A 23265-nucleotide genomic window follows, 5' to 3' on the forward strand; every position below is an offset into this window, starting at 1 on the left:
TCACACATCACGTGATTTTATGATTGGCGCCATTTTGGGGAACACGACATAATATAACTTAGTGAAACTGAAGTTTTGTTAGCAATGGGGAATTTTATGCAAATTTAAACCGTATTAATAATTTAGGAAAAAAAAAGTAGTTTTTACCATATGCAGGTTATTACTCACTGTAACAGAAAAAACAAGGGTTAAAGCCAAAAACAATGAAAAAAGTAGGTGGCCAAAATTCAGAGAGCAGACCTTACACCAGCCAAATATAACAAATAATGCTAGTGTGTACAACAATCATGTTGTATAAAGGTTTTTATTTCTAAAGGTGCAGTTCTCACACAAACCTTTACTAGCTGTTTAATCTGACCACCTAGCTATATACCACTAAATATTCTAGGTAGGAAAAGTCACACAGTACTTAAATTAGGAACAATATAATTGTCAGTTTATCCCACGTGTGGATATTCTTGTTGGGGTTTATATGTGCTTGAGTCCATTCAGAATTCTTAACACATATGAATGCTTCCGCAGAGGAACACGTTAACAACTACAGAGTACTTCTATCTATCTAATTAACCTATTCTACCTAACCTTATCTCCTTTCTGTAGGTTTCAACTAGACATTCCCAAAGATGCAGCAACACTCCGTGTGGACGTGGTGTACCAGGATGAACACACTGAAGCATCCACCACGGCCCATGCCTACGCCCACTACCACCCGGGCAACAGGTAAAATAAAGAATTTTTTCATTACGTACATGTCAAAGAGTTGTCACTTTTTGCTTTTACTTTTATCCCCTTCACCACTGATCAACTCGTTAGGTATTTGGGCAGTCAGTCACGCCTCTGTTATGCACTGTTGGCAAGTACCGGGCATGCACTGGTTCCTGAATATATCAGAACCTGCTTCAGTGTTGGTCAAGTCTGGCCATAAATGAGCTCTCACTCGGTGCCATCACAACACACTGGCAGATTTTTCCAAGAGTTCACAATTCTCACTCCAAAAAAGTTTGCCACAGATGCTGGAAGGGGTTGATGGTTACTAACCACTCCTTATGAAGTACAGTCTGCTAAGTGTGGTTATTTTTCACATAATTGGGCACCTTGAGCTATTGTATATGACAAAAACACAAATCTAATGTACCTACTGCAGTTTCTGAGGATAAGATCATTGAATTTAAAGGTAATCTTAATTTTAGGGCTTTAATTTTTAGCATCTGCTGTAGGAATCTTCTGACCTCCCCAACTAGGTTATCAGGTTCCTAACAACTGTAGCAGTTGTCTCTTATCAGTAAAATATAGCCACCCAAAATAGAATGCGAACCCTTTCTGCAGTAGTGTTCCACCTTTTATCGTGACCATCCATTCATTATAGATGTTCCCATAATTACTGAAATTAACTGTTACTCCCTCAGGTATGTTCAAGTGACATCGAGCACTGATGAGGCCAAGGTGGGGGAATTTGCCATATTTCACATTCGCAGTAACTTCCCTGTACATCAATTTGTCTACCTGGTCAGTAATGGCAATTTTTGTGTTTGTTTTGAAAAACACTCACATAGGCACACACACACACACATGTTACTTTAGAAATATAATACAAAATTTTATTTAAAAAGTCAAGGGACTACAGTACATATCAGAACACAGCAGAAATGTAAGATGACTGAAAGAATTAGGGATAATAGTGTATTGAAAGCATAAGTAAATATATATGTTTCAATGGAAAATAAGGGGATGCATTTCACCCACCTCCACCAGACCCCTTATCACATTATGTTAACGTCTTCACTGATTAATGGGTATTTTCCACTCTTACGTGAGTTAGGTGTGATTACCTGATGTCAGCCCTCCGAACTGCATGGTCTCTTGCAGTCACTATTGTCAGGTGGTTATCTCTAGAGGTAATTTCTCACAACCTCTCCCATGTGATTCTTAGCTCCCCTCCCCACCACATTTAAACTCATGCATTTATTGACCCGACTGGTCTCCTCCATTCTCTCCACATGCCCAAACCATTTTGGCCTAACTTTCCTTAAAACTTTGCCAATACTGTACTCTCAATACCTTGGCACTCCTTTAGCTCAACAGGGTTTCCTATCTTTCAATTTCAAATTAAACATCATTGCAACAGACAAAAGTATAACTTTGCACTCTGGACAAATTTATGTAAAATACATTCAGAAGTGGACTAATTGGCATTGCTTTATTGCTTATATCCTGATCAAAAAATATATTTCTTAACGTAATTCCAGTATTACACCCCAGGACTATTAGTGGACCATATCAGGATAAACCTGTCTAAGATGAACAAAATGACTTACTCGTTGATACTAAGTATTGTACTGTATTTGCTTATAGCAAGTTGGATTGCACGCAGCTAATAACTAGGTGGAAGTTTGTGTCCTGGGCCTAGGTCAGGTTAGGATAGGGGCATAGGATACTGTGGTACAGTAAGTACAATTTCTGGGAAAATCATTAGAAATACTTTTTCACACAGAAGCTGATTGACCTATGGAAAGGTCTATCAGCCCAAGCTGTGAAATCAAGAACAGTACTGGGCTTCAGAATAGCCCTTGGTAGATTTATCAGGAACAATGGAGGGATCCTACACCGGCCACTGGCTTCCTTCCCACATGCACACACATAGGAAGTCGAGCTTTATTTGTGTCATCCCTTTTCATTTGTTTCCAGTCCTAATTTTTTAGCAGTTTTCCAATGACAATTCATTTACCCTTGATCACCGCTACCTCCCCCTCCTCAAAGGAAATGTAGACCTTAACACTACCCAATTTCAATTGCTTTCAGTCCCATTTTTCTATCTGTGACATTGTGTTTGGAAAGTGTATGAAATTGCAAGGTAACACAGTACAGTACTTTTGGCTATAGTACAATCTATTTCATTTGATTTAATACCTACGTTTTTATATACTCTCACAAGTTTGGTATATTATTTTGGCAAAAAATGTAAATGCCAGTGAAAGTTTGAAGTCTATTTTCTATTTGAGTATGTGTAATCAGATAATTTATCTATAAAATATTGTGTTAGGCAATTTTATAAAAGGTGTAAAGCAAAATCCAGTTTGTTCTATGAAGTCATTTTTATAAAATATATATATAGTTTTGAATGATAATTGCCTTTTCTTTACCAAAGATTTTTGGGAGACTTTGTGTATTTGCAAGCAAATGCAATATCTAGTCAATTGTACCCTCTCTAAAAGCATCCATATGTGTTCTTGTCATGCTGAATCTACTAATTATAGTACATCTTACTTTCTTCTTGGTCCACAGCCATTATACCTAAACTTCTTTCTCCTTTCATCAACCATCATTTTCACTCAATCTTTCAACAGATCATGTCTAAGGGCATGCTGGTGCACTCGGCAAGGGAGGTGACTCATGGGGTTGATGTGGTGACAGTCAGTGTAGCAGTGGCCTCCTCCATGGCACCAAGGTTCACCCTTCTTGTCTATGTCACTACTGATGATGGGGAGGTTCTTGCTGATGCCATGGCTCTCCCTGTCAAGTTCTTCAATAGTATGGAGGTGAGATACCAGTATCTTAGGTAGTTTAAAAGTGTTATATAATTGCTACCGGGTAATAGTAACAAGGAGATGAATTACAAAGGTTGATCTGATGAAAATTATATCTGTCAGTCATAAGTAAAAGGGAATTGAAAAGTCAAGTCCGTTTATGACTTGAGAGCTAGGTGTCAAGGTTTTCTAGAACATCAATTAGAAAATGGCAAGAATATAAAAGGTGAAAATGAGATGTCAGGTACTTTTTATGATGGAGGTGAAATGTCAAGAAATTAAATACCTGTTGTCTAAAGGTCAGTCATCAAGTTCTTTAAAATGACTGGTTTGTCCAGGGTTTTAAAATCTTAATAGTAACATGTTGGGGAGTCTCTATAATATAGGTGTAAGACAAGGTTTTTGTTGAAATGAACATTAGACATCAAAGTTTTCCTCTGGGAACATGGCTAATCATCTCTCCCTTTGGGGGGAGGTGAGGAGAAATTTAGGACTCTTTCTCTTCATACTCAGTAAATGTACGGCCTTCGTGCACTATTCCCTACGCTGTTCAGTCATTATGACCCACCTTAGAGGAGTGAATCATCATAGCTTAGATACTCTAAATGAGTACTTCTTAGGCAATGCATATTTATATACATTTTTATCTGCATTTAATATTATTTGGACATAAGGAATGCTCTTTAGGACTATACTGCATCTCCATATAAAGATGCTTTTTATAGTCAGTATCATTGCTCCAGGTACAATTATCAGTGAACCAGCACAAGGACCATTCCAAGAAGACAGTGGAAATAGTGGTGGGTGCTCCCCCAGGCTCGTTCTATGCCCTCACCTGCCAGCGTGCCCTCAACTACTTCAAACAACATCCTAATGACCTCACCCACACTCGCATCCTTGATCACATGGTGGCGATGGAGCCCTCTCCCAGGTGAGATAAATTATTACACATTATCCCTTGAATTGAATCAATTAACACTTATTATGTTTCTAGTAAAACAATAGCACAGACAATAACACTGCGTGGTCTTCTGCCCATAGAAAACTGCTCTCACAACAGTGACTGAAACAAAATTAATATACAGCACACATCTTAATATTATGTAAATACATAGACATGTGTAACAAAAAAAACACACACACACACACACACACACACACACAGCAAAAGAAAGGGAGAGATTCTTTTGCTTCAGTGAACTTAAATGAGCATGCTTTCATTGTATTTACTCCTCTTCATTATGATTTTAGTTTTCATTCACAGCAACTTTTATTATTATAACTAACCACACCTATCTGTTGTTGCAGAACCTTCCATGGGGTGCTGCACCGATCTCGTGATGGAAATTATGATGATCGTCTAGTGTCCCTGGCTGCCTCCAGCTATGCAGGAGATGTTCTTGCCACTTTTCAAGATGCCGCACTGATTCTTCTTACTGATGCAATTATCTCCCTCACACCTGGCAGAGGTCCTTAGCATTGTCTTATTATTTGGTGAAGAGGATAAAAGAAAAAGAAAAGTAACAGAGACATGACCGATCACCCAAGCGGCTAACGAGCCGATCAGTGGTGAAGAGGATAAAAGTAAAAGTAAAGTAAAAGCATCCTCACATTCTGCTCTCCCCTTGTCTTTATGTCTTAGTTTTTCTTCTTGTTAGAGATTTTTCTAATTACGGGGTACTGTTTTTTATACTATCTTCGTGTCTGCCTATCTTATCTCACCCCAAAATATCTTGAGAATAGGTTTGTGGATTTTTCATTATACTTTGTAGGTTTGATAGACATATGACAATACCCACATGAGAATCTGCTAGTGCAAAATGTACCAAAATTTACTAAACATTGATAAAGTAACAGTTCATACAATTATGGGGTTAAAAAAAACAATGACACAAGACAGTCTCCAGTAATAACACATCACTTTTTACTATTACCTTACTTTTATCCTCTTCACCACTGATTGGCTCATTAGCCACTTGGGCTGTTGGTTATGTCACTGTTAAGCACTGTTGGCAAATACTGGACATGCACTGGCTCTTGAATATATCTGCATCTGCATCAGTGGTGGTCAAGCCTGGTCTTGAAGGAGCTCACACTCAGTGCCATCACAATGCTCTCTAGCAGATTGTTCCAAGATTTTTTTATTGTTTAAGCTTGAGAGAGAAATCTACCTAAAGCCTGTTCAGTTTCATTGATTTCAAGGTGACAGAGTCATTGTATTGGAGGAGATAAGGGAAGATATCATACGGAAGTTATCATCTTAAAGTTTGATAAGATATGTTCTTCCTGACAGAGAGGCTGTGTAACATAACTGAAGGCTACTTGGAATGTGGAGATGGTATTTGCTTTCTTCATGAGCATCTCTGTGATGGAAATAACGACTGTGCCAATGGTGCTGATGAATTGGGATGTAAGTAACTATACTTTTATCAATGCTTGTATTTTAAAATTCAGTAATGACTCCTTTGCTGTCCTATTTTTCTGTCATTACTTTTCCATGTATAAGATACTTTATTGGATATTATTTTCCCATAGGCGAAAGGTTGTACCAGGATTTCCCACTGCAACATGAGGAGCAGGAAGGTGAGTATATGTTTTTGAATTTTGTTTATGGTACCATTCTTTTGCTCCAACCCCCTAGTTTCATAGTTTTAGGAAATTATTTTTACATACAGTAGTTCTTTGGAATTCCATTAGTCCACCAGACATCAAGTACAAAATATATACTGTATTATATTTTGGTTATCTTTGAGTTTGTAACTTTAGGATTTGGACTCATTTGATCAATCTTCCAACATGCATTATTGTTGTTATCACCATTTTAAGTTGGAAAGAGATTTCATGCATAAAGCTATGCTCAAGACAGTCTTGATAGACAGGATGACGATGAATAAATTTTTTATTCCAACAAGTGTCACAGAAAGAAATTCTAGCTGTTTGCTAAGAAATTGTGTGGGTAATCAAATTTATCCTTTCAGATTTTTCAAGTTTTATATTTCTTCTCTATTGGAACTAAAATCTATTACTCTCCATTTTTCTACAATGTTGGTGATACATCATCCAGACCCACTTGAGCTGACCTCAGACACACTCTTTCGGTTGCTGAGAAGTCACTTCATTGAGGACATCTTTGACGTAGATGATGTCGAATGGTGCAACTCTGAGATCTGGATTGGTATGTGAGTGATACAGTGGAAGTTCTATGCATTTACAACTTCTAAATATTCATTTGACCATATTTTTTTAAACTATGAATTACTGTACTTCTTCAACATGTTTACCGTATATACTCGTGTGTAGTTCGAGCTTTTAAGACCAAATTTTTAGGCAAAAAATTGGGGGTCGACCTCTACATGGGTAATAGTTTTGTTAGGTTGAATCCGTGCATGATGGGACGGGCGAGGATTAACTTTTAGCTTCAGACATGAAAAATATTTACCATTTACTGCCAGTAAACAATGGAAACGTAAAATATGTACCAATTAGAAATGAAAAGCTGTGCAGTGCCTTCAGCAGATGAAGCTCACCAACTTACAATAGGCTAAATTACCTTACAACGTGCTTTCAGTAGTCTATGTTGAAGTTCTTAGCACAGGCTATCTTATTATATCATATACAGTATCACAGTACTCATTGCTCTACAAAAAATACCGGTAATAAAAACCTTTTCGATATTTCACACTCAAAAACTTGGGTCGGCCTATAAACGAGGTAGAATTATAAACGAGTACATACGGTAGTAAAACCACTTTCTTCTGTAGCTGTTAACCTTGTTCTTGTGCTCAGGTCACCATGGCCAAGAGGAGATTCAGCAAGAGATAGCTAAGACTGAGGATGAATGGGTGTTGAGGGGCTATGCTATACACCCTGAACATGGCCTCTCCTTCACCAAGCAGCCCATTTTTGTGAGTTTGATATATGCTGAAGACAAGTGGTGCTGGGTTGTATGAAGTTACAGGGGTTTACCATATTAAAATCTTGGGGCCATGTTGTGGGAGGAAAATAGTCATTGTAGCACACATGTTGCAGAAGTTAAAGAAAATGCAGGGTCACCAGACTCATTTCTTCATGGCTGCAGGAAAACTAAAATTCAAGGAGGAACCTATTCTTTCATTTTGGTCAGGAATTGAATCTGTGACCATTCATTTGCAAACTAAATGCTCTTCAAGTTGAGCTATGTATGAATTAGAGAATGGCCTGTAGTAAAATTTGTGCTAACTCCATACTCAGTGATATGCTATACAGTATACCTTAACCTGTTTCATTAATGATAAAAAAATTATTGAAGTACCATTTTCCAGTTCCACGTAAAGGCAAATGAGTGAAGTTTCCAATATTTTATATTTCTTAAATTATGATCAGTATGTGTTCAGACCTTTTGAAACATTTTAAAAACCTGTGTTTTATTATTATGCTTACTGTCATATGCATGTTTAGTCAGCTTACAGGTATGTAGATGATTAATATAGAAGCTCTTGCAATACTGTACTGTATATTAAGTTTAAGAATAAGGAACTTATAAATACCTTCTTCCTTCAATTTACAGTTTGCTAGTGACCCACCTTTCTACATCATGACTGAGGCTCCTACTGTGTGCCGCAGAGGAGAACAGGTAAGTCCTGCCATGTATATAGTTTACAAGTGTTTGTTGATACTGAACATGTATCACCTTTCAAAGGATATCCGATGGAGACTCTCCTCCAGACAGCTCAGTCATCTTGCTTCTTACATCCATGAAGATGCAGAGCCCTGTCTGTTCTGAAACATTTTGTTTGGTCTGTATGGCCTTCAAGTCCTGACAAAGGAACATGTAGAAATGTTTTTAACATGCCATCTGGTTTGTGTATTTTTTAAATTGCAGGTACACTATTTAAAACTACAGCATTAGAATATCAGAATAATTCACTAATAAGTGTTTTAGTCCTGTATTTAATATTTTAGGGATTGGAGTCCACCTCCTTAACTTTTTGCAGAAGGTCACTGTCAGCATTATTTTAGGAGGTAAATGGTACATGTGTATGACCTGTATTAATATTGTGATTTACTGTCACAAGCAATGTTTTCTGGAATTATGATTAAAAATTGGAGCGCGACGGTTGAGTGGATACAGTGCTTGCCTCCTGTTCTGGGGTCAGTTGTTCGATTCCCGGGCACTCCAAGTTCACCCAGCTGTAAATGGTTACCTAAGTTTACAATTTGGGGAAGTGAATGTGGTCGAGTGCAGTACTGGCGATGCTGCCAATTTGTGTACCGAAGGCTTTGTATACAGTGTGCTGTATCCACACTGTCCCTTATGGGCATTCATTCCCATGGGACCCCACTTTCACTTTTTTCATGATTAAATATGACCATTAAATTGATGTTAGTTAGTGACTATTCGTCCCAAAACAAGTCATAACAAAACTGTACACCAGACAAGAAACACAAATCTTCAAATATGAGTGTCTTGACAGATCTCCATCCGTGTGCTGATGTTCAACTTGCTGGACACAACCATTCAGGCTGTGCTGCTGCTCCACGACAGTGATGACTACAGCTTTGTGAATGTTGAGAAAGATGGCCTTGTGCAGTATTACAAGCCTAGACTATCCCGAGGCCAGCACCAGCACCTTGTGTTTGTAAGCCATATGTGGAATTTTTCATTTTGCTCCTCGTGTATTAACACTGAAGATTTTTTGTCATACATCTCACCATTAATTATTTTTTTACACCAATCATACCTATACTTCTCTGCTGATCACAAGTCTCTCTAGTGGTTGTGGGCAGATCAGGAAAGGAAGTTACTAGGTGCTTGTTAATTCATTCCACCCTCCTCAGATAGTCCCACAGAACCTTTTGTTATGATGCCACTCTTCTCTGTTGAAGCTGATTTTGATAGTTCTTGTAAACATTTACAACTGGTCCTTACCCCCAGTTACAATAAACTGGACTCCCAAGTCATTTTTTAACCATGACCTCATGCAATTTCTTGTTTGCAGTCCTCATTTCTCTCAATAATTACTGTACTTACTTAATTTCTTCACCACTTTTCACCTTACTTGCTGGTCTTCAAAGCATTTACTATTACAACATTCTTCCTCCCAAAGATCCATGGCAATGGGGTAAAGGAAGTGATGCTGCCACTGGCAGTTAAAAGACAGTCAGGAATGATGGAGGTGACGATAGAGGGTGTGACACAGATCCGCAAAGATACTGAAACATTGGAAATAGAAGTTAAGGTAGGAATTGTAACCTAAACATATTGAAAGGTACATTTTCCTTAACCCTTAAATAGTGGCCAACATAATAAAAGTTAGTTGTAGAGATGGAGGCAGTGCCGGATTTAGACCTGTGGAGGCCCATGGGCAGCCTCTTTGTGGAGGCCCCCCTCATTATAACTACCGAAGAGGGTGGGGTGGCGAGTGAAGCGAGCCTAAATATCTGGGATTTCCTGGGGGCACTGTAAGCCCCCCTGGAAAATTTTGAAATTTGAACACTTCTTTGGAGAATTTTGAAGCCATATGCAGTTATATTAAAAATATTAAAAATATATGGTTCATAGGAAAACCAGGTATTCATGAATTTCAAAGAGTAGCTAGCCTAATTTCTATCACGCTTCTTGCTGAACATAGTTTTACGTGATGGAATAGATAAACATGAATTTTAAAGATTGAAAATAAAAATAATCCAAATGAATAAACAAATAAATAAAATATTGTAATATGTGGAGGCCCCCAGATTGTGGAGGCCCCTGGGCAGCTGTCCACTTTGCCCACTCCTGAATCCGGCCCTGGATGGAGGTGCATATGGAGGTGGATTAGGAAATCCTTAACCACCATTTAAGGGTTAAGGAAAGGAAGGTCCCTGTCAATATTTGGGGTCACTGAGTCAAAGATAGTTTTATGGGTCTGCAATTGCTAATCTGAATGTACTTGCACCATAAAGTATCGGTGCAGGGTGAGATCGACAAGTTCCGAAACAATACGTATACAGGGCTGCCAACATACGGCTGGAACAACTCGCCTTTCCCAATACTTATCGTCACTGGTCTCAAACTGTTCACACTACAGTATGCACCGATACTTTTTGTTGCGAGTGTACAATCAAAGACAAAAGTCGTGTCGCGGTTTTGTCCGAAGATGAAACATTATGAGAACCCTACCACAAGGCAGAGCATATGTTTTCACCAAATTTCACGACACAACTTTTGTCTTTCATTGTACATCCGTCAGTGACTGTGGTACAGTATTGCACTGGTACATGGCCTTAGGAAGAAGAACCTCCCTGTCAGTATGGGATCACTGAGTCAGAGGTGAATTTCATTTTTGCCTAAAGTTAGAATATTGGTTTCTGAACATTACTTTCCAGTAAGTTTCACCTATAAATGTGATCCTCCACAAATGCCTTGTCCATAGATAGAAAAAGGTCAATGTGAGTATATTATGTGTTTTTGTGGTACTTTTGTTTGTAAAAGCCATACTAGCTAGAGGACTTAACTAAACTCTGTTCACTCCACTCTTGCAACTTGGCAAATTCAAGGGAAGTTTATGATTGATCGAGTCATGCTGGGTGAATATGAGCGGACGTGGTGATATACTGTAGTTAGGCGTTACTGGTCATCTTTAACTTTCTTTTTCATTTTAAGATATTTGTGTTATCAGTGTGTTTCACATGCTAATTTTTACTTCCGCATCTTTGAATATCATTCTAGATCAACACTTGATTGTTAAGATTACTCACAGTTAAAGCATACAGTACAGACAATCCCTTGGTTACAGAACTCGGTTTACAGGAATTTCAGGCTAAAATATGTTTCCCATAAGTCTCGTTATAAAAATGTTCGGGTTGCACAAGAATTTCTGTTATTACGGAAGGTAACTAGTACACAGTAACAACACCATTTGCGGAGGATTATGCATGAGACAGCTGACTGCATCCCCTTGTGAGACACCATCTGTGATTCAGTACTGGGTACAGTACATATTAACCTTATGGAAGGGTTATTTTTGGCTTACAGAAAATTTGACTTACGGATAGGGTCCAGGAATGGAACTTTTCCGTAAACCAGAGAGTGTCTGTACGGTATAAAGAAAAGAAATTAAATAATGACGAGCTCTAGATTAACCCAATGCACCTCATTCTGTCAGCTAATCAGCTGCATTGATAAAATCTGCTCTAATCCCTGGTTGCAGAGCTCAGGTGAATGGAGTCTAGAAAGTATCTTTTATCATTGCTCTTGAGTCATTGTAGATGTGTGATACTTAAGAGAAATCTTAAATTTTTTAAACAGGTAATTTTGTATTTGTATGTAGTGTTGGTTTATATTTTCTGTTAAAACATTAAAACTGAGTAAACAGAGGATATATGAGTGATTATCAAGCAGAAAATTAAATTATGATGGTGACTGAGGTACTTAGTCAGTCCCTAGAAATGGTGTAGGATTTAAACATTCCTTAGTATTGTCTTCACTCCGCTTTAACTCATGAAGGAGAGAAAAGGGATTTATAGAACTTGTTTTCCACAAAAGGTGCCTTCCTATACTCTTTTTATTGTATATTACAGTACAGTATTTAAATCAGTACTGTAATCATATTTTGAAAGATAATTAATTCTGAACACATTAGGTTTTCATAAATAGAAATGTTTAAGCTTTTCACATGAATTAAGCTGAACTTTATAATGTAAGACTTGATAACTTCCAGGAATTTTCTTGGTTGATGCCATTCACCAGGCAGCTAACATGAGTATGTTTTGCCATTTTAGGGGTTATAGGTCATTGTATTGTACCCCTATTTGGTAATTTAGGGTTGACCTTATGATCACCCATTCCTCCCTATCACCTTTATAAAAGGAATGTTAGAAGCAGTGGTTGCCCTCTAGCATTAGGAGGTTGTCAACAAGTTTTGTCTACTCTGCTAGTACTTAGTTCAAACCAGCGACAGAATGTCAACTTTATTTCAAGGCCAGTCTGCTATTTGGGATCCAATCCTCAGCTCTGCTTACTGCTGCAAAAGTTTAGTTTCTTACTTAGTGCAGATCAGGTTCCATTGGTGCAGGGAGAGATTTGTCTGGGATTGTATCTGGCTATCCCTCCATACTGGGTCATTTCTATAACATAATTGGGAATTGTCGTGGGAATTGTTTCTGGCACCTCTTTTAAAGTTAGTTTAGATATTGATTCAGCATATTTCCATACCAATTCAAAGATTTGGTGGGTTTTCACCTTTAGGTTCCCCTTGGTTTTATTTTACCAGTGTCCATTCCATACCTGCTCATGATTTTGGCGAGGTATTCCACCTTTTACCTGCATTGAATCTGCAGTTGGCAATTAGAAAACAAACTCAAGGGAACCTGAGGTGGGAAAAACTTTCATGTTGGCAAAATAAAATGGTGATGATCACGATGATTCACATTGTTCTCATTAGTACATAACATGCTAATTGCTTATTTCACTTGGCAGAAAAATAGTAATGGGGTGGAGTCAGCTATGGAGACTAGATTTATTGAATAATCATTCAATAAATTTAGTCTCCATGGCTTACTCCTGTGGTGTAATTAAGGGCAGATCCAAAGGGCTATTTAATCTTGCAGTGACTTCTTTTTTTTTTTTGGATCAGGGATGACTTTGTTTTGGAACTTTTGACAGATATGTTACATAAAAAGATCATTGTCATCAACAACATTTTGTAGCCATTTTCTGTGTTTGCATGGGTTAACTGCAATTCTCTGATGACAACTGTCCTTGCTGCACAGTCTTTCAGTCCCTCTTGTCAACCGGCTTTATCCTGAAATCTTATTTAGCAGCTTACTCCATTGCTAGACAACTCTTAAATACCCTTAACTGTAGTTAGAATGAAGTTTGTACTGGTTAGGTGTACATAGCTTCTTTGGAATGATTTTGCTTCTAGTGCATCCCTTATTTCAAAATTTCCCATAGATCATTGAGCTAAGATGCAAAATGGCATTTCAGTTACAGTCCACCATTTATATACTCGATGCTTTAATATTTAATGTAATTATTCAAGCCTGAGGGCGTCCCAGTCAGAAAACACACATCACTCGTGCTGGATCTAAAAAACCGTGCTCTGGTGTATGAGTTTCTGGAAGTTCCTCTCGACCAGAGCCCTATCATCCCAACCGAACTGATCAGACACTTCTTATTTGGCTCTCCAGCTGCAAGGATCTCTATTACAGGTGAGCTGCATTATCTTCTCTTTACCAGCTCCATCTGCATGTAAGTAAAGAAATATATTGATAATTTCTTCTTGAAAATTAGCATAGAATTATCACGCTTATAGAGTATTATGTGATTATTTTTAAGGTGATGTGTTCGGGCCCATATTGAAAAGTATCTCAGTGGATCATACACAGGTGTTCGGTGGGAGACACTTCAGGAGTACTGATGGTGTAGCCTTCAACTTTGGTGCTACACTTTGGACCCTTCACTACCTCAGACTAACAAACCAGGTAATGCATATCTTTTAAACTGTTGCCAACATGGCTTCAGCTCTGATTTGTATACTGTACAAGTATTTAAAAAAACATATATTTAGAACTTACCGGTACATAAAAAACGATAACTTGAACTGTACATGTCGGTACCCTTTTATGGGCATCTAAAATGCAAACTGGTTTTTTACTGACTGTACAGTACAGTATTAAGTTCTATCAATGGTATGGCAGTGTTGGCACAAACAATCTCTGGTTGATTACAATGGAGATATGCCCTCGATGATGCCATAGATGTGGAAGACTGTCCTGGTCAGGCTTCACATTGACCATGCTAGACTGAGACATGGCCATTTGATGGCTCGAGAGCCCCATCCAGTACAGTATGTGATGATGTGAATTACACGAAAGCACTTGGGAACTTCGTGTTTTCTTCTTTCCTTGTGGTTATCAGCATATACCTAGATCACGCGCACCTACAGTGATTTACTTGCATATATATATATATATATATATATATATATATATATATATATATATATATATATATATATATATATATATATATATATATATATATATATATATATATATATATATATATATATATATATATATATATATATATATATATATATATATATATATATATATATATATATATATATATATATATATATATATATATATATATATATATATATATATATATATATATATATATATATATATATATATAGGTATATATATATATATATATATATATATATATATAGGTATATATATATATATATATAGGTATATACAGTAGTACGTACCCCGATTTACGCGGTCAATTGAACCCACAGGGTACCGTGGAAAGTGAAAACCTCGTAAAGTGAACAACAGAACATATGGGATTAATTCCAATAGAGACTGGCCCGACCCCCAAACTCCACTTTTTCTGACACAATACCTATGTTGTAGTAAAAATAACATCTTCCCAGCTCACTAGCTCCTACCTCTCTGAGAAACGATTGGGTGAGAACACTAGATTTTAACGTTTAGTAATTAATAATACCTCAGACTAAAGTTAGGATAATATAATTGACATTTCTGGATTCCTTGAAGGTCAGGGAATATTTTGAATGTAAACTTCATATATTTTGCACAAAAGATAAAATATTTGCTTTGTGTAAACCAAATTATTACATTAGATCTAAAATTTGTATGTCTAATGCAAAATCCATGATGTTTATATTTAAAATAATGACAATCTTATAAGAATTCCAGCAATGTAAAATAGGAGGTGCAGGGGGAGGAGGGGTAGGGTGGGAATCGTCTAAGGTGGAATTAGAGGAGAATAAGGTGCCAAAGAGGTTGGCTTTCTCAGGGGGAGAGTTGGCTGTAGAGTTATTGGGACGGAAGAGGGGAGGAAAAGAAGGCGTGCATACCATCATAAAATTAAGAAGTTATTTTTACTACAACGTAGGTATTGTGTCTGAAAAAGTGGAGTTTGGGGGTCGGCCCGGTCTCTATTTCAATTAATCCCATATGTTATGTTGTTCACTTTATGCGTTTCTCACTTTACGCGGGCTGCCGTGGGTTCAATTGACCGCGTAAAGTGAGGGTTCACTGTATACTTCACCCGCGTAAATGACCAAATTTACTGCGTAATTAAAGCATTTCATTCTGGCAAGGCACCGCGTAAATGACCAAACGCGTAAACAAAAGCCGCGTAAATGCAGACTCCACTGTACAGTGGGGTATGCTATAACGAACGTAATTGGTTCCAGAACCTCGTTCGTTATAGCATTCGTTCGTTATAGGATTAATCCGTTCCAGGCCCCCAAATACAACCGCTTAACACTGAAAAAATTCTGTGGAAAATGTAAAAAATACGGTACTTTATCTTACCTTAGTGTTATTCAGCATGCAGGTACCCCTAAACACTGGCACATCACTATCACTTCCACTGGGAGTCTTGGCTTTAAGGTCCTCAAACAATTGTTTAGCCTTCTCACAAATTATAGCCTCACTAATGTTACCACCTGCCATTTCTTTCTCCTTTATCCACACTAAGAGTAAATTTTCCATCTCTTCAATCACATTACACCTTGCTTTGCTAAGTCTAAAGATTCCCTTAGCCACTTGCACAGTTTTTAACTCCTCTTTATTCTTCAAAATCGTACATATAGTCGATTTAGCCATCCCATATTCATCACTAAGTTTCGCAATGCTTCTTCCATTCTCACGTTTCTTTATAATTTCTTTCTTAGTTTCAAGGGTTATTAGCTTTCTCACTCGCTTTGGACGACTCATTGTTACAATTGTATACTTGTATAACAAAATAGTTATACAAATAACGCGAATTTCCACATCAAAAGACGAAATTTCAACAATAACAGTGGTGCACTGGCTACACAATGAGACAAAGATGGCGCCTGACGCTCTTGTTGTGGGTCGCGGTACAACAATATTCATGCGCCAGGCGAAATAGTCCCGTATTCATCCGCGTTCGTTATAGCATTCTCAATTTTATAGGTAAAACCGTTCGTTATAGGAATATTCGTAGTAGGATCCGTTCGTTATAGCATACATATATATATATATATATATATATATATATATATATATATATATATATATATATATATATATATATATATATATATATATATATATATATATATATATATATATATATATACTGTATATATATACCCAAAAAAAATTTAAGATATTTACTTCACCCGACCGGACCCACTGCCAGACCACCTTGATGACTGGCTGACTTGTCACACCACTCAACACATCTAGCACTCAGCCAGCATCTACACAGCACACTCATGACATCTTGAACAAAAAATAAATTTTAAGTTATTTTGCTTCATCACTAACACAATTTTATTTTTTTACTCCCAACTTTTTCCTTCCCTTCACTTGACAACACAGATTTTCTGACATCACAAGACTTTCCTCACCTCACAACACTTCTCTCTTCACTTCAGAGCAATAACTCTTTGCTTTACTCCCCACCACATATTTTCACTTTAACTCTAATTCCATCATTTCAAAACACTTGAGTAATTATAATTCACCTTGAGTCAGATCCACTGCTTACTGGACTGCTTCAAGTCAGATAACATGAAAGTATTACCATTTTATAAGAAGTGGAAAACTTTAATATTTCTCTAAGATATGAAGCACTAAAAACATATTTATGGTCTGTTTATATGAGAAATCACAACTTAACATTAAAGAAGCCCTAATTACAGAAAACAGGCAGAGCTAACTCTTTTGGAGTAAGAATTGTGAACTCTTGAAATAATGTTACTTTAGATCATTTTTAAATAGAAAAACCTTTTCAAGTGAATAAGGTGTCACATGACTCACTCTTGTGTTACCAGATGTACTATATCTAGATAAATCATTCAAGAGCCTGTACATGCCCTTACTTGCCATTAGTGATAACAGAGAACTGACAAGCCACCTGACCAGTATATATTAAACCAGGACAATCTCTTAGTTTTGCTAGCACTGCAATCTTTTGTTATCACAGTTGGTAATGTCAGAAGCCCAGGATGTGTTTGACTACCTGACAGTGCAGCTGGGTGGGCTGCTGTGGCGCAATTTCAATGGTGGTTTCAGCATGTGGGCCTTCACTCCACCAAGTGTTTGGTAGGTAAATTTTTTTCTTCAGTCAGTGGTGACCTGATGGTAAATTCTAAAGTGATAAACACCTCATTCTATTATTAATGAAATAAGGTACAGAATTATTTAAAATTTAATATGCCTTTCATCTTAGCTCATCATACAAATACTGTTTCATTCTATTATTAATGAAATAAGGTACAGAATTATTTAAAATTTAATATGCCTTTCATCTTAGCTCATCATACAAATACTGTTTTAGATGATAATTGTTGACCTCTGTTTCAGTAGATTGAATGTTTTCTTTCATTTTAACAGTATTTTGGGGTTTTCTTTAAAAATAAAAAATTATGTGTTTAACTTGGTATGGTAATATACTCATGGAAAATACTTTAAAAAATACTGATAGCCCTTTTTAAGCAAATTCATGATAGGGTTTAACTTGGTTGGTTTAGTAATAATATTTATGGAAACTACTTTTTCATTCTTTTACAATGTGATGCCAGTTCCAAGTGATCCGTAAATATGTGAAGCCAAACTTTTCATGGTTTTCCCAATAGAACCTTATTCCACGATATCTGATGATAATCCAAAGTTCACTCACTCCATCATAACAACCATGGCCCTGAATTAGAGATTAGAGATGATAGTGTGTTGAAAGACAAGGGATTGTGATGAGATGGCTGTTAACCCCTTATGTATACCTCATCACCTGGCATTAGCCAAATAAATTATTAAAAGTGGCTTTCCCCATAGTGAAGAGGTTAATGGGTTGTGTGAAGTGATGAGGGACGTAGTAGGGCTTTTGTATTTTTGTATGGAAGGGAAACATCACAGTAGAATACAAGGTTTACGGTGGTAGGTTCTGTAGAATGTTTGATAGAGAATGATGGGAGAGTCTGCGTTACTCTTTCTTCTGACCACCCAATGTTGTTATGGAAAAATGCTTGCAAGAAGGAAGAACTATCTGGCTTTAATTCATTTTCTTTGTTGATAAATATGTTTGAGGTATCAGTATTAGCTTTCTGTAAGGTAGTAGTTAATTATTAAATCTATCACATTTACAGGCTTACAGCAAAAGTTATCAACATACTTCTGGAAGCACAACATGAGGATTGGGAAAATTTGCTGTTCATTGATCCAAAGATCATTCAAAAATCAGTTAAATTCCTACTTAAATATCAAATGCCTGATGGTGGTTTCAGAGAAGAAGGTGAAGTCACCCTGGACAGTAAGGTAACTGTAGCAGAAGTTTGAGCCAATGTTACCTTTTCAGTGTACGTAGATTTCCCACAACTCGTTTCACTTGGCTGACTTGTGAAGAGTTTAATTTTCTTGAATATTGTATTGTACCTGTACTTCTTTTTATGTTCCAATCATTTTAAGTGAAAAAGGTCATACAGTGTTACCCAAGTATAGTACCATATATCTGTTTAAACATGCTTGTGTACACATGTGCTATTTGGTTACTTTTCATTAACCCTCTCATTGTCTTCATTTTATTATTATTATTATTATTATTATTTTGATTTTATTTCTTTTTTTTTTTGCATTTCTCTCTCAAGGTGCAATGCTTTGGCAAAAAATAAATGATCAAATAAATTACATTAATTAAAAATATATTATTTATATGAAACATTAGAGATCGAATACGTATAGTACAGTACTAGATGAATATCTGTACATTTTAAAAGAGTTCCATAAAGGCCTTCGTTTTCTCCACCAAAAAATTAAAGAGCTTATCTTAGTTTTAATTTTTTATTTAGTTTTCATTGTACAGTACAGTAGTGTACTGTATATGTATCTGACAAAATTTTTTTAAGAATTATACACACCCAAGCTAGAGGTGGCCATGCCGAAGGAAGAAGCCCAGTGTTCTGAGTTGGATTCCTTCATTGTTCTTAATAGTCTTGTCAAGGTCTATTTTGAAGGCCACTACTGTTCTTGATACAGTAAGTCCTCGCTTAACGTTGGGGTTACATTCTTAGAAATGCGACGTTATACAAAACGACGTTAAGCGGATCAATTTTCCCTATAAGAAATAGATAAACTGGGAATTACGTTCCTGAGCTTCCATTTGCCCCATGAAATACATTACATATACAGAAAATCATTGCCATTTCTATTGAAAATAGAGCATACATATACAACTAGTTTGTATTGGTACTCACCGATGGGCGAAGGTTGCAGTGCGAGTGTGTGGTGGGTAGTGGAGCAGAGGAAGCAGATGGCGGGAGCGTTGGAGGAGAGTGGAGGGTGGGAGCGGAGGAGGGCGGAAGAGGAGGAGGGTGGGAGCGGAGGAGGGCAGGAGAAGAGGAGGGTGGGAGCGGAGGAGGGCGGGAGCGGAGGAGGGCGGGAGCGGAGGAGGGTGGTGAGTCACTGAGCTACGCCGAGCCGAGAGAGCATAGCATGGCCAGACAAGAGCGGGTGATGCGACGTAGAAACTAGTCCATGATGATGCAAAATGGCGTAGTATCGGATCACCGGGACATTAAACGAATTTTTGGTCTTTAAACTTTAGCGACATAGTACCGAAGCAACGTTAAGCGGGACAACATTAGACGCGGACTTACTGTATAATAATAATAATAATAATAATAATAATACAATAATGATAATAATAATTATTTTTTCACTAAAATAGTCATACAGGTTTACAATTGGATAGGTATTTATATAAACTATGCAGGTACAGTCACTGCAAAAGGTATCGTTATGATTTTGTGTGAGACAATATTTTTTTAACCAACGAAGGATTTTGACAACCCTACGGAGACAACAGGAGCCGCAGTGCTCATTTTGAAATTCATCAGACCCCCATAGACCATGGGAGTACATGTACAGTATACATTTTCTATGTGCAGGTATAAAACAGTAGTAAGCGGTAGGGCAGTCGGTCCAATGATAGTTGACATCTACCAGATGCTTATTTCCAGTAGGGTCCTTTGCTTAGCCTTAGGCTTGGTATCTCAGTAATAGGATACCTACAGGAGTAACTGATTTTTTTTTTTTATAAATATATAACAAGCATTACAATGAGATTGGACTATCTGAGACACTACAACATTCTGTGATTCATAATACTGTATAGAAACTCGCTCTCATCTCTTGCTGTAGCTTCATCTACTGTTTACAGTAGTTTCAGCTTTGAATTGCTTGATACCATTGCTGGTTTTGATGCCCTCAGGTAACTTGTTCCAATCTGCTATAGCTGTAAAGAAGAAAATGTTTTTCACTGACCGATTCCACAGCTTGAGCTGGTAGACTGTTCCGTAAGTGTACCACCCTTTGTGTGAAAAACTATTTCCTTATACTCATCCTGCATGACATCTTCATGAACTTGAAGTTGTCCCTCATATTGGTGGTGCATGACACCACAAAAAATGTTCTAGGTACAGTAGTACCCCGATTTACGCGGTCAATTGAACCCACAGGGTACCGCGGAAAGTGAAATCCTCGTAAAGTGAACAACAGAACATATGGGATTAATTCCAATAGAGACTGGCCCGACCCCCAAACTCCACTATTTGACGACACACAACTATGTTGTAGTAAAAATATTATCTTAACTTTATGATGGTATGCACACACACTTAATATAGAAGAGGTTAGGTTAGGAAAAATAAAGGTTAGGTTAGGAAAAATAAAGGTTGGGTGTAACACTTACGTTAGTAGAAGAGATGGGTCGGCATGCGGGGATGGAGGCTGGTTCCGAGGCAGAGGGCAGATTACTGGCCCTCAGGTGAATCACCATTACTAGGTGCATCACCATCACTATCAGTTATAGTTGTCAGGGCTTCCCTGACAAATCCCTCAAAGTCACTTTCACTGTCACTATCACTGGCTCTGGCTGGCTGTGGTGGGTTGCGGGCGAAGAACTCGGTAATGCTTTTTTGATGGCTAGTGTTGATGTTGTCTTGATACACCTTGATGTAGGCTCCATAGCCTGCACCAGCCAGGTATGGAAGACTTCATAGCGGTCATTGTCAGGGTCGTTGGAAAGGAAGAGCTGTAATTTTTCTGCACACTCGATGGCACCCTTAATATTACTATGCGTTAATTTGTGTTCTTCTGGGATTGACGCACCACCTTCCTCTTCACTGACGTTATCATCTTCCAACATCTCATCGGCAGTCATTTCAGGATCTCTGATCACCTCCAGGATGTCTTCGTTGGTGATCTCGGAGAAGCCTTCAGCTGTAATACTGTGCGCAGCATCTCTTACAAGGTCCAATGCCACTGTCACAGACTGAACCTCACCAGTCACAGGTTGACTCCGCTTCTCACCTGGTATGCCATGCAACACATGCCTCCATGCGTGATGAATCGTAGCTATAGACAGCTGATCCCATGCCTCCACCAAGAAGTCTGCAGCTTGTTTGACATTAAATTTCTTCCAAAACTGTTTGACGAGAACTTCTTGAGTCACCACCTCTTGTTCATTGTCTCGTCGCATTTACTCTCGCTGTCGGTGTCACCCAGCTTACGCAACTCATCCTTGGTGTTGGTACAGTCGTTCAGGAGCTTGAATTTCTTTGCCGAGTATGCTGCTTTAACATTGCAGATCAACTCCTGGTCCATGGGCTGGATTAATGATGTAGTGTTGGGAGGAAGGAAGACCACTTTTACGTTGGGGTGATGATCCATAAGTAGGGGCGAGTGTCCTGGTGCGTTGTCAAGGAGCAACAAAATCTTGAATGGAACATTTTTTTGCTCGCAGAATTTCTTCACGTCGGGAATGAAACAGTCATCAAACCAGGAAAGTGACAGAGCAGAGAACATCCACGCCTTGCGTGCGGTCAGCCAGTGGACATTAATCTTGCTCATGTCCACGTTCTTCTAGGCGTGCGGCTTGTGGGCTGTGTGAATCACCGATAACTTTGGTTTACAGGTACCGGAGGCATTGGTGGTAAAGAGGACGGTGATGCGCTCTTTCTGCAACTTCCGACCCCGAACCTTGCTGGCAGACTGGACAACAAAGGTCTTGGTAGGCAGCTTTTTCCAAAATAGGCCAGATTCGTCCATGTTGAACACCTGGTCGTCAGTGTACTGCCCTTCCTCCATAACCTCACATAAGAACGGAGGAAAATCTCTTGCCGCCACACGGTCAGCACTCACTTCTTCACCACCAATGTTGATGTTGGTGATATTGTTCCTCTTCTTAAACCTATGCAGCCAACCAGAGGAAACATTGAAGGGTTTGGGCTCTGCAATTCCCATCTTACGTGACACTGCTGCGTACAGTTCACGTGCGTACTCTTGAACGGATCGAGTGTCCACTGCCATGTTGCGTCTCGCCTGATGAATCAAGTAACTCACCAGCAAATTTTCCACCTTTAGCAGCACCTTGTTCTGGCAATACTTGATCATTGAAGCACCTGCAGACTTTGTGATTCTCATGTGCTCTTTGATCTTGGCTGCATCCTTCTTAATAGTACGAATCGTAGATTCGTTGACTCCATGCTTGCGCGCGAGATCAGCTTGACGTGTTCCTTTCTCCAAATCTTGAATTATCTGGTATTTCACTTCGTAGCTTAGGGAACGTCGTATCTTCTTTGGCTTAGGGCGGCTGGGTCCAGGTAAGGAAAGGTTTCTCTCTGGTGGCGGTGGTCCGGCGGAAGCCATTTCACAGAACAATGGATGCACGTATACCCGGTGTGGCCTGGAGGGATGAAACTGC

General features: G+C 38.2%; 1 protein-coding gene across 3 annotated transcripts in view; it reads left to right on the plus strand.

Moving 5' to 3' along the window:
- Positions 1-23265, plus strand: part of LOC121860708 (CD109 antigen-like) — a 126776-nt gene that overhangs the window by 80419 nt on the left and 23092 nt on the right. For 2 of the 3 annotated variants that reach the window (XM_042358009.1, XM_042358011.1), the window contains exons 13-28: positions 601-720; positions 1407-1506; positions 3345-3536; positions 4268-4455; positions 4833-4993; positions 5818-5934; positions 6060-6107; positions 6589-6699; positions 7311-7429; positions 8071-8136; positions 8978-9142; positions 9611-9742; positions 13529-13697; positions 13825-13970; positions 17494-17612; positions 18653-18821. In XM_042358009.1, coding sequence (XP_042213943.1) covers positions 601-720; positions 1407-1506; positions 3345-3536; positions 4268-4455; positions 4833-4993; positions 5818-5934; positions 6060-6107; positions 6589-6699; positions 7311-7429; positions 8071-8136; positions 8978-9142; positions 9611-9742; positions 13529-13697; positions 13825-13970; positions 17494-17612; positions 18653-18821 — 2122 coding nt within the window. The remainder of the gene's footprint in view (positions 1-600; positions 721-1406; positions 1507-3344; positions 3537-4267; positions 4456-4832; positions 4994-5817; positions 5935-6059; positions 6108-6588; positions 6700-7310; positions 7430-8070; positions 8137-8977; positions 9143-9610; positions 9743-13528; positions 13698-13824; positions 13971-17493; positions 17613-18652; positions 18822-23265) is intronic. The other variant, XM_042358010.1, reaches the window with a different exon arrangement.

Source organism: Homarus americanus, unplaced genomic scaffold (genome assembly GCF_018991925.1).
Source record: "Homarus americanus isolate GMGI-L3 unplaced genomic scaffold, GMGI_Hamer_2.0 scaffold23617, whole genome shotgun sequence".
Taxonomy (NCBI): domain Eukaryota; kingdom Metazoa; phylum Arthropoda; class Malacostraca; order Decapoda; family Nephropidae; genus Homarus; species Homarus americanus.